At 42.7% G+C, this 13,006-nt stretch overlaps 1 protein-coding gene across 1 annotated transcript in view; it reads left to right on the top strand.

Annotated features, from left to right (window-relative positions):
• Positions 1–7,017, top strand: part of dclk2a (doublecortin-like kinase 2a) — a 476,915-nt gene extending 469,898 nt beyond the window's left edge. Inside the window, exon 17 of the mRNA XM_068041163.1 lies at positions 357–7,017. Within this exon, the coding sequence (XP_067897264.1) occupies positions 357–497 (141 nt within the window). The 3' untranslated portion in view covers positions 498–7,017. The remainder of the gene's footprint in view (positions 1–356) is intronic.
• Positions 7,018–13,006: the final 5,989 nt, after the last annotated feature.

Here is a 13,006-nt window from a genome sequence, read left to right as displayed (position 1 = left end):
CTTCGTGATGTCTGAGTATGGTCAAAATAAGGTACCCTCTCAGTCCATTTCACAAAGTGCTGCACCATCGATCAAACAGCTTGTTAGTGCTTCACGTATCTATCATCTAAGCTGCATCAAAATGGTTTCATAATTTTCAACAAAGTCAAACTATATTGAATTCAGCATGTTGCCCTAAGTCACCCCCTCCATAATTTGGAGATGATGTTTAAGAGCTTTACAGGCTCACAAAGAAGACTTGTCTTTGATGCTCTCTTCCTTATTTTGCAGTTCCAACATAATCCAAACATTAAGTACATCAATCCATTCTATATCTTATACATTCGCTCATTCTCTCTTTCCTTTTTATTTTCCAGTACACAGCTCTCGATAAAGAAAGTCAGATATTCAGTGGTAAGCCCCACCGAGATATTGAAGGAGTTGGTATGGAGCAAACGTCTCAGCCCTTCCTAGCCGAAGATCCTTCCATGTCTGGCTCCATGACCTTTTCCCCTTAATCATCTGAGCCAGTCGTGTCCCCCGCACCCACTGTCTGAGCGTGCTCTGCAGGCCTGATACAGCCACACCTCAAGGAACTAAAAATATCCTGCTTTCTAGAAGCTTGGTGTTAGAAAAAACTCTATTTAACAAAACATCCAAGATTTAAAAAGAAACCACAGCTGAATCAGTTTTAAACAAACTTGCTTGTAAAGTGTTGGTTTTGTGTCAAAATACTTTCTGCCACCCACCTGTAACCTGAATTGCATTTGGCAGAGTCAGGGTTTCTCAGCAGCAGACATGTGAGTGAGACTGAACTCTGACTCTAGAAGGCTGTCAGAAAAGTTTGAAATGGGTTTAGGTGTTGCATTACTGCACGGTACTCCATCAACACTTCCACTTCTCAAACCCTCATCAAATTCCATGGTAGAGCTCTCATTTGACTGAGATTAAGTGCTGTGCTGTTCAGTAAATGGATCATATCATCTTGTGATCTGTCCAGAATGGGATAAAGAAAAGAGAAGCATGGTCAGAAATAATTGTCAACACCTCGTTGGAATTAGCAAAATTACTGTTTCTGTACTCTGGTTCTGAAAAACCTTCCTATCTCCTTCTGTGACTTCTGCAGGATACTGGCAGATCCTCCCACAAAGAAACAGCGAGCACAGCTGCTGGCACTATTGATAGTTTCTCTGGGGGATTCCTGCGATTTTCTGCCAAAATTACAGCAGGAGATCAGAAGAACCGCCATCGAATTTCAGGGCCACCAATTAGCTGATTTAGATAAAGGCCAATCAGCACGAGGCTGTTTGAAGTTGGTGTACTTCATTCATGGTGGTACCTTGTGAATTAACTTTCCTTAGTAAGCGAATCTGGTGATGGCACATCAATAGAGAACCTCTGGTTCAATGTTAGAAAATAATCAGTTTAGTTGATGTTCGACTAAAGCAATCCTCTAATTAGGAGAAAAACACCAAATTGCCCCTTGGTGTAAATGGTTTCCCTAATTGGTGAATAGAGAGAGGTGTAAACCCACAGCATAACAGTTATCACTACACTAAACATCAGACCAATGAAAGAACTTTGACTTATTCTGCAGGAAGGACTAAAACAGCTGAGAAATGAGTATTTGTAAAATTGAGCTGCATGCAGGGCTTGGACCCACCAGTGGGGCCCACATGTACCCCTGTGGAGGCAGGTATGCCACAACTCACTCATTACCAACCACCACTACAACACCAGGTCTCCTGGGAGCCTCAGGAGTGTAAATTTTAGTTTTGGGACTCTCCCTTGACTCCACTCTCTCCCCAGACACTCATTTGTCTTGTAAGGGGTAGAAACACTAAGAGATTTGATGTAACCACTTCTTTGCTGTTTTCACGGGGGTTTCTGCAGGTCTTCCACTAAACAGCCTTTCATTATAAGCAACAATCTGGCTGGAGTGCTGCGATTGAGAGGAGCAGATTGAAGGGATTAGGGAAAAATAATAGAAATATCTTTCTGATATAAAGCTGGTTTAGCCCGGATTGCTATCTGCAGCACTTGGGGCTAAGCAGAATCATTTAAACACATCTGGAATGTCCTTGGGGCTTCTTCTGCTCCATCGCCATAAGTTCAGTGGGAACCCCCTTTAGGTGGGAAAATAGGATTTATGCCAAAGTTACAGCAGAGGAGTAGGAGACGTCCCAAGGAAATTTTTGGTGATAAATTGCAGTTATCTAGGACTGAGATTAAAATGAAACTGTACAACTCTGCATTTCACAATAGTAGGATGTAGGTTCATTAACTATTTCCCATACAGCATTCAGCTTTGAGGTAGGGCGTCTAGAGGAAAGCACCAAGTGAGGAAAGCTCTGAGCTAAGTCCAGGAAGAGAAATTGAAGGAAAAATCAATGTGAGCCAACCTCAAATTCAAGAAGCCATTGTCAGGAATCTGGGAGCATGCTGGCTGCCTCCTTTGCTGGGTTGTGGCAAATGGCATTTGTGGCTGTGGGTGGTGGGGGGAATTCAATTAAAATGCAAAAACAGAACTACATAACTATATCCTAGATCAGCTGATTCAGAGACAAACTCATTGCCTGCAGAGGATAGATTTTTCAGGTTTGCATTTTGGATATTTCCTGCCTTTTCAACCTGACCCCCAAACCAGTACAACATTTCCAGGTTATGCTGGAATTATATAAAACATTAGTTAGGCCACAACTTTAGTAGTGTGCAGTTTTGGTCACCTCATTACAGAAAGGATGTAATTGCACTGGAGAAGGTGCAGAGGAGATTTATGAGGATGTTGCCAGGACTGGAAAATTGCAGCTATGAGGAAAGATTGGATAGGCTGAGGAGTGATTTGATTGAAATGTACAAAATTGTGGATGGGAAGATGGGAAGGTAAATACCTTAGCAGAGAAGTCAGTGATTAGGGGGCATAGATTTAAAGTGATTGGTAGAAGGCGTAGAGAGGAGATGAGGAAAAGGTTTTTCATCCAGAGGGTGGTGGGGGTCTGGAACTCACTGCCAAAAAGGGCGGTAGAGGCAGAAAATCTCATCTCATTTAAAAGATGCCTGTATGTGCACCTGAAGTGCAGTAACCTGCAAGGCTATGGACCAAATGCTGTTAAGTGAAATTAGGCTGGATGGCTTTTTTTTTCAGCCAGTGCAGACATGATGGGCTAAATTGCCTCTTTCTGTACCGTAAACTTTCTATGATTCTATTTTATGATATTTCTGACGTGCCATTTTAGTAGCTCTTATGACTTATTGTGGCAGAAAATTTAAAATATTCGGACTGGTCTTTTACTGCTAAAACTTAAAGTGATACCACAGCTAATTGCTCTCAGCTATAAAGTCCATCATTGTCAAGTCTGCAAACATACACCCACCCCTCTTAATATTGTGCAGTCATACAGCAAGGACACTGACTTCTAAGGGTATTCTATTGGTATATTGCAGAATCACAGAATTGTTACAATGCAGAAGGAGGAAATTCAGCCCATCGTGTCTGCACCAGCTCTCCGAAAGAGCAAATCATTCAGTTCCATTCCTTCGCCTTCTCCCCGTAACCCTGCACATTCTTCCTTTTCATTTAACAGTCTAATTCCCTTTAGAATGCATCAATATGTCAGATGAGGACAGGACCAAGCTTTGCTGTGATGGCCCTATTGTTCGGTAGCCCGCTGACTTGCTCTGTTTTGGCTCGCACATGAAGAGGGTAACCAGCATGCTTTGCAGGCGATGAAAGTGGGTGTGCAGGACCATGTGGTACCTAATTCATGTTTAGATACACTGTATATGGTGCTCACCCACAGTGACAACAAAGTGGCTACAACTCTGAAACATGTATTTTACCTGTCATTGTTATAAGGTGTCATTGCATCCTCTTAGCTTAGCTGGTGAAGGCACTGGATACAGCAAAGGCCATGGGCCCTGAAAACATCCCAACTATAGTACTGAAGACTTGTGCTCAAGTCTACCCAACAATGTGGGAAATTGCCCAGGTATGTTCTGTCCACAAAAAGCAGGACAAATCCAATCCGGCCAATTACCAGCCCATGAGTTTACTCTCGATCATCAGTAAAGTGCTAGAAGGTGTCATTAACAGTGTTATCAAGTAGTACTTACTTAGCAATAACCTGCTCACCGATGCTCGGTTTGGATATGCCAGGACTACTCAGCAGCAGACCTCATTACAGCCTTGGTCCAAAAACATGGACGAAAGAGCTGAATTCAAAACACAAGGTGAGAGTGACTGCCCTTGACATCAAGGCAGCCTATGACCGAGTATGGCATTAAGGGGCCCTAGCAAAATTGAAGTCAATGGTAATCGGGGGAAAACTCTCCACTGGTTGGAGTCATACCTAGCACAAAGGAAAATGGTTGTGGTTGTGAAAAACCAAATATCTCAGCCCCAGGACATCACTGCAAGAGTTCCTCAGGGCAGTATCCTAGGCCCAACCATCTTCAGTTGCTTCATCAATGACTTTCCTTCTGACATAAGGTCAGAAGTGAGGAAGTTCACTGATGATTGCACAATGTTCAGTACCGTTTGCAACTCCTCAGATACTGAAGCAGTCCAGGTTCACATGCAACAAAACCTGGACAACATTCAGGCTTGGGCTGATAAGTAGCAAGTAACATTCGTGCCACACAAGTGTGAAGCAATGACCATCTCCAACAAGAGAGCATCTAACCATCTCTTATCGATCAAGAGTATTACCGTCACTGAATCCGCCACTATCAACATCCATAGGGTTATCATTGGCCAGAAACTTAACTGGACCAGCCATATAAATACTGTGGCTACAAGAGCAGGTCAGAGACTGGGAATTCTGCAGCAAGTAACTCACCTCTGACCCCCCCCCCCACCCCTCCCAAAGCCTGTCCACCATCTACAAGGCACAGGTCAGCCATGTGATGGAATTCTCCCCACTTGCCTGGATGGGTGCAGCTCCAACAACACTCAAGATGCTCAATACCATTCAACAAAGCAGCCCACTTGACTGACACTCTATCCACCACCTTCAATATTCAGTCCCTCTACCCTGGTGCACAATGGCAGCAGTGTGTACCATCTACAAGATGCACTGCAGCAACTCACCAAGTCACCTTCGCCAGCACCTACCAAACCCATGACCTCTGCCACCTAGAAGGACAAGGGCAGCAAACGCATAGGAACACCAGCACCTGCAAGTTCCCCTCCAAGTCACACACCATCCTGACTTGGAACTATATCATTGTTCCTTCACTGTCGCTGGGTCAAAAACCTGGAACTCTCTCGCTAACAGCACTGTTGGTGTATCTACACCTCATACGTTCCAGCAGTTCAAGGAGGCAACTCACCACCACCTTCTCAAAGGCAGTTAAGGATGAGCAATAAATGCTGGCCTTTCCAGCGGCACTCACATCCTGTGAAAGAATATTTAAAAAGTCACTAAGCTTCCAGCACTCAGTCACTGTGCAGGGAATATGGTTGGTGACAGATTATCATGGCTACCTCCAACCATTATGCTGCACAATTTTTTTTTAAATCTCCCTCCTTTCCTCATTACTAATCAACAAAAAGACCCCTCCTTGTCATTTTTTCCAGATGAAACACTTCTAAGTGGGCATCATTAAATTTCAGTGCTCTAGTCATGGGCCCAAATTTTAACTCCCAACAAGGGCACCAACCTATCATTGTCCTTTGTGATCCTGTTGCCTTCCCACCAGGTCCCAATATTAACCTCTTTTGAACAGGCGAGTAGGACACCTGCAGGAAGGCAGCGGGATTCTGCTTTAAATATGCAAATCAAATACTGATGATGTCATAAATGGGTTGTTAAATCACACTGAGGTTAAAATTACAAGACACTTTGCATTTTCATCTGGATGTGATTGGCAATCAAATAAAGGAAACATTGACAGCAAAATTGCATTTGCTGAATTGCCTTTCCATAGGATTCATTGCAGAAAGGTTTTGTTGATTAAATACTCTCCTTGCACAATGTCTTGCTGCACTTTCACAGGTCTGGGCACACAGTTCTAACTTTGTAGAAATTAATTAAATCTCATATAAGTGGTAAGTGACTCATTGCCTAAATAATGCAGGTATGCATGCAGCTGTCAGAGTTAGGTCCATGGTTTGATGGATTTAATAAGATTGGCCTTTACCCAACTGAAAATGGTTAGTGAGTTCTCATTTAAAACAATGATAATTCCAGAAATTCCAGAAAATACTGATCACAGTTAACAATGTTTATTATTAATAGTAAATCAAAGTATGTTTATTTGTCTATATGCATTTTGAAACAAAAACTCTTTATCAATGTGAAGAGGGATGCATTTGTTATGTACAGCACTGGGCAAAGCACTCAAGGAGTTCCAGAAATATTCCAATCCTTCCTGGATACAGTCTAATCATTCCAAACATTTTCCTAATAAAGGCCTTTCAGACCATGTTTATCATGTGCAAGTCAGAGAAATGTGACCAGCATTCGTTGGGAACCATGTTCAGCCTCACTGAGTGTGAATAAAAAGAACTGGAGTTTTATTTATTGGGGGTAATTTATAAAAGGTATTTATATCTGCAAAACCTGAAAAGGAAGTGCAGTAGTTTTCTAAAGGAATTTGTTCTTTTTGGCTATTTATCTGATTCTTCAGCACTTATCCCATTGTTGCACTACAATCTTTAAAATAAACAGTTCTAACCTAGTTCTTGCTCGACAGTTTTGAGTAACCTATTCTGCATGTTACACAAACATTGGCAATTCTACTTAACTGATTCACTACTGAGGATGCTGTTTAGCATCTCCTGCTCTGAAGTTACCAATGCCAGGAAGTTACTAGATGGTGGTGGGGTGACAACTATCTGAATATCTAATAGCAGTATAGGAAGTGAATTAAGGAGACACTAACCAAAGCATTCAAATAGTAGATACTGAATTCTCAATCAGACCATTCATGGCAAATTGTGTTATCTTGTCATCAGCAGTCTTTCGGTCCTGTCTTCTGTTCTTCAGTTCTCTTGCTAGTTTTGTTTTTGTATTAGAAATTCATACAATAAACGTTTCTCCTCCACCAACTGCAGTGGTCTCTTTCTTTCACTGAACTGTCCATTTCACACACCTGATATGATGTAAAGGTTGAAAAATATCCCCAGTGCACTCAGCAATCTGCAGGACAGAAGGTCACATTATATGTATAGATGCTTGACAGCCAATCCTTAAGAGTGTACCCCAGTGAACAAATTTAATGGTAGGAAATTCCACAGTGAAAGGAATCCCATTTATTTTTCATCCTTTTTTCCTAGCTTCTCCAGTGCCACCTACTGCACAAGAGATTATCAAAAATGAAAGTGTCCGGAATTGGAGATAACCTTGTGACATGTTAGTAATTGGTTGGGAGGTAGGAGACAGAGAGTAAAGGAAACATTCTCTGATTGGCAGAATGTGACAAGTGGTATACCTCAGGGATCTGTAGGGCCGTTCATCATGTACATTAACGACTTAGCTAAAGGAATTCAGAGTTTTATATCCAAGCTTGCAGATGATACTTAGTTGGGAGGCATGGTAAGGAGGGTAGATGGGAGCCGGAAGTTGCAAAAGGACATAGTAAAAGTGGGGAAAACTGTGGCAGATGGAGATCCATGTGCAGAAGCATGAGATTATTCACTTTGGAGTTGAGAAAAACAAATAAAAATATTTTCTTAATGGGGAAAGCTAAGGAGCTGTGGACAAGCAAAGGGATTTAGTGTCCCTGAACACAAATCACCAACTGCTGCTCACAGATACAAAAAGCACCAAAAAGATTAATGGAATATTGCCTTTATCTCAATGAGGTTGAAATAGAAAAGTGATAAAGTTATCCTTCCGTTGTACGAGTCTCATGTAGATCCCATCTAGAGTACTGCTTTCAGTTTTGGGCACCAAACCTCATGAAAGAGACACTGGTCTTGGAGAGGGTGCCGTGCATATTCACCAGAATGATACTGAAGTTTAAAGGGTTAAATTATGAAAATTAAATTGCAAAAACTTGCTTGTATTTCTGTGAGTTTAGAAGGTTGAAGATGATATAATCAAAAGTGTTTAAAATGATAAAGGAATTCAATAGAATAAATGCAAAGAAACTATTCTCTTTGGTGAGATTCCAGAATAGGCTGGGGGACATTATCTTAAAATTAGGTTAAGCCGGTTAAAAGTAAAATCAGGATGCATTTTTCACACAAAGAATAATGGGAATCTTGAACACAACCAAAAGGTTGTGGATTATGGTTTGTTACTATCAGGTGAGGAGGGAGCGAAGGGCTCCCCTCTTGTCCCTTTCCTAGTTTGACCATAACAGATTTTTTTTTTAAGTGGATATACTTGCCAATTTAATGAGTGTTTAACTATTAATGTGCTATGATCATAAAAAGAACCAGTCAGACAGGTTTTCTTGAGTTTAACAAAGAAAGAGGTTAGCTTTATTGTACTGAAACTGATCTAAATTAAATTAAATAACAAACTACACTCCAACTTTCTCACACACACACACTCGAGGTCCACACACAAACACACACAAATAGGTTCCAGAGTGGGGCAGGATAGATTGGTCAGATTCGAGTCCGAAACAATAAAAAGGGGTATACAGTCTGTGGAGTTTGGTGATTCATCTGGCTTCAGGCTGAATTCAGTAGTCCTGAGGCTTCCAATTTGCAGATGTGGACCACTGATTTGGTGGTTCTCCTGGAAACAGCAATGCAGATGATTTCCTTCACAGGGTCTCTGTCTGCAGCAGTGATAGGCCTGGGTGGTTACGGCCACAAGGCAGGGCTCAAAGCTTGTAAGGTAGACTGGAAAGAGAGAGAGGAAGGACCCACTTGGGTATTTTCTTGTCAGTGTCTGGCTGCTTGTCTCGTTGCTGCAGTGAAAACACCAGCTTAAAGACACAGATGGTGAACCTATCACATGGTCATGACCCAGTGATTCAACATGATGGCAATTAGTGTGTATTCCCTCTTGCAACTTAATCAGTTCATGTCTAGGAATTCCTTCTCTCAACCAGGGTCCATCCCATTGTTCAAATGATTAGGTTTGAGTGTTTCATCTCCACCAGTTTAATGTCCAAAGTGATTGCCTTAATGTCTTGTTAATGGGAGCAGGACAGGTAGTTCACTCAAAATTCTTTAGGTCATTGTTCTGGAGGGGACTGGACAGACAACCCGTCTCCATCTTGATGTATTGGAATGTAGGGTATAGTGATGCAAATTGTGGCAGCCATTTTAGCTGCTAGCAGTCACCTTTTATCTGTTCCTTTTTTCCTTTTTAAAAATTTAATTCAGGTTTCCAGCTGATGGATTAACAAATCATCATTCAGTATAGCTCATTTTTGGGACAGGTTCAATTGAAATTTTCAACAGTAACAGTATCAAGGGACATGGAGCAATAGCAGGTAAATGTAGTAAAAGTACATAATTAAAACAGAAAATGCTAGAAATACTCAGCAGATCAGGCAGCATCTGTGGAGAGAGAAACAGAGTTAACGTTTCAGGTCAATGACCCTTCATCATTAGAGGAGCGCAGCTATCTCAGAGGATTGTGGGGCTGGAGGAGATTATAGAGATAGGGAAGGGCAAGGCCATGGAGAGATTTGAAAACAAGAATGAAAATTTTAAAATCAAGAAGTTGCTTGATTGAGATCCAATGGAGGTCTGTGAGCACAGGGGTGAAAGGGGAATGGGAGTTGCTGCAAGTTAAGACATGGGCAGCAGAGTTTTGGATGACCTCAAGTTTACAGAGAGTAGAATGTGGGAGATCAGCCAGGAGTGCATTGGAATAGTCAAGTCTAAAGGTAACAAAGGCATGAATGAGGGTTTCAGCAGCAGATGAGCTGAGACAGGGACAAAGTTGGGCAATGTTCTTTCTTCTTTTGGGCCTCCTTATTTCGAGAGACAATGGATACGCGCCTGGAGGTGGTCAGTGGTTTGTGAAGCAGCGCCTGGAGTGGCTATAAAGGCCAATTCTGGAGTGACAGGAGTTACAGAGGTAGAAATAGGCGGTCTTAGTGATAGTGCAAATATGAGGTCATGAGCTCATCTAGGGGTCAAATGTGACACAAAGGTTGTCAGGGAGAGGGATGGAGTCGGTAGCTCTGGAACTGAGTTTAGTGCGGGGACGAAAAACAATGGCTTCAGTCTTACCAATATTTAATTGGAGGAAATTTCAGCTGATCCAGTACTGGATGCCGGATAAGCAGTCTGACAATTTAGCAACAGTGGAAAAATCAAGAGAGGTGGTGGGGAGGTGGAGCTGGGTGCTGTCAGCGTACATGTGAAAACTAATGCTGTGCTTTCCGATGATGTCGCCGAGAGGCAGCAAGTAGATGAGAAATAGCAGGGGGCCAAGGAAAGGTCCTTGTGGGATACTAGAGGTAGATAGGGTGGAGTCAGCATGGAGCTGTTCTCCAAATTTGGAAACAGGTGTACCGAGTGTAACTATTTGACAATAGAGTATCAGAGGATACACTGATGGAGGTATTTTCATGGGAATGAGGATGCAGGAGGTGTACAGAGTCAGTTGCAGGATCAGAAAGATGATGGCAAAGTTAGAGGGCACCATAAAATTCAGAAGCTGCAGAGGTTTGTAAACCTCAACCCAAAGGAGCGAGTTTCTGGCCAGGAGGAGACTAGAAGCTGAAAAACCTGTATAACTAATGGCCAGTCACAGGCACAGCAGGAGAAAGAAGCCTATCAGTCACAGCAGTGGTGGGGGAAGGGCAGTAAACTCACCACAGTTACTGATCAAAGAAGTAAAACAAATGTTAAGGGATCAGTTCATTTTAAGTTAAACCTGATACATTCTGGGCCTCTTTGCCCTTTTCTTTCCAATGTTCAGTTTTTCCAGTCTCAGCTAATTCATGAATATTTTCCAGTCAATAAAATACACTGAACAACCATTTAAACACTGGAACATATGAGGTAAATCCCATAAATGGATCACAGTGAGAATTTTACTGTATAATTGAGGGAGTACGTAATGATATTTAAAAAGAAGTTAATGAGAGGATCTCCTCAAAAATACATACAGCCATCAGCCACCTAATTTTTTGCTCTACTAACTTCATTAGGATTGACGAAAAGTGACAATTTAGTCCAAGTGCGTTTTTTTTCCAGTGATATGCTATCATGACTGAAGAACGTTGAGGCATTGGAGAGGGTGCAGAAAAGATTGATGAGAATGGTTCCAGGGATGAGGAACTTCAGTTATGTGGATAGGTTGGAGAAGCTGGGGCTGTTCTCCTTGGAGAAAAGAAGAGTAAGAGGAGACTTGATGGTGGTGTTCAATAACATGAAGGATCTAGAGAGTACCTAGTGAGAAACTGGTCCCATTGGCAGAAGGATCCAGAACCAGAGGACACTGATATAAGGTGATTGTCAAAAGAAGCAACAGCGAGATGAGGAAAAATTTGTTTATGCAGCGAGTGGTTGGGATCTGGAACGCACTGCCTGAGAGTGTGGTGGAGGCAGATTCAATGGAGGCCTTCAAAAGAAAATTGGATAATTATCTGGAGAGAAAAGATTTGCAGGCTTACGGGGAAAAGGCAGGGGAGTGGGACTAGCTGAGTTGCTTTTGCAGCAAGCTGGCATGGACACGATGGGCCAAATGGCCTCCTTCTGTGTTGTAACCATTCTACGATTCTGCCCTCAAGTTCCTCACAGACGGCAATGAGTCATTCTTCCAATGATGATCATTCTTGGAAAGTGACCTGTTCCTATAGAGACTGATGAGAGGTGATGCCCTATTGCACAGACAACCTCTCTGGTACATAAATTGATATATAAAACACCAAAGTAACAACACACATTGACAAGGCCAAAAAAAGTGCAAACAAAATATTTGGGCTCATTTTTACAGGAATAGAATATAAAAGCAGTAGAACCTTGGTTAGATCTTTGTTACCAACAGTGGCTTGGTAGCACCACTACTGATCAAGCTGGCCAAGTCCTAAAGGACATAGCTGCTAGACTGGGTGTGCGGCAGGTAGTGAGGGAACCAAGAGGGGAAAACATACTTGACCTTGTCCTCACCAATCTGCCTGCTGCAGATGCTTCTGTCCATGACTGTATTGGTAGGAGTGACCACCGCACAGCCCTAAGGGAGACGAAGTCCCACCTTCACATTGAGGATACCATCCATCGTGTTGAGTGGCTCTATCACTGTGCTAAATGGGATAGATTTTGAACAGATCTAGCAATGTAAAACTAGGCATCCATGAGACGCTGTGGGCCATCAGCAGCAGCAGAATTGTACTCAATGACAATCTGTAACCTCATGGCCTGGCATATCCCCCACTCTACCATTACCATCAAGCCAGGAGACCAACCCTGGTTCAATGAAGAGTGCAGGAGGGCATCCCAGGAGCAGCACCACGCATACCTCAAAATGAGGTGTCAACCTGGTGAAGCTACAACACAAGACTACTTGCCTGCCAAACTGTATATGCAGCATGCAATAGACAGAGCTAAGCAAACCCACAACCAATGGATCAGATCTAAGCTCTGCAGTCCTGCCACATCCAGCCGTGAATGGTGGTGGGCAATTAAACAACAAACTGGAGGAGATGGCTCCACAAATATCCACATCCTCAATGATGGGGGAGCCCAGCACATCAGTGCGAAAGATAAGGCTGAAGCATTTGTAACAATCTTCAGCCAGAAGTACCAAGTTGATGAACCATCTCGGCCCCCTCCTGAAGTCCCCAGCATCACAGATGCCAGACTTCAGCCAATTGGATTCACTCCGCATGATATCAAAAAACGACTGAAGGCACTGGATACTGCAAAGCCTATGGGTCCTGACAATATTCCAGCAATAGTACTGAAGACCTGTGCTCCAGAACGTGCCACACCTCGAGCCAAGCTGTTCCAGTACAGCTGCAACACTGGCATTTACCCTGCAATGTGTAAAATTGCCCAGGTATGTCCTGTACACAAAAAGCAGGACAAGTTCAACCCGGCCAATTACCGCCCCATCAGCCTACTCTCAATCATCAGTAAAGTGATGGAAGGTGTCATCAACAG

This window comes from Heterodontus francisci, chromosome 1 (genome assembly GCF_036365525.1).
Source record: "Heterodontus francisci isolate sHetFra1 chromosome 1, sHetFra1.hap1, whole genome shotgun sequence".
Classification (NCBI taxonomy): domain Eukaryota; kingdom Metazoa; phylum Chordata; class Chondrichthyes; order Heterodontiformes; family Heterodontidae; genus Heterodontus; species Heterodontus francisci.
This window is presented reverse-complemented; position numbering and strand designations above follow the sequence as displayed.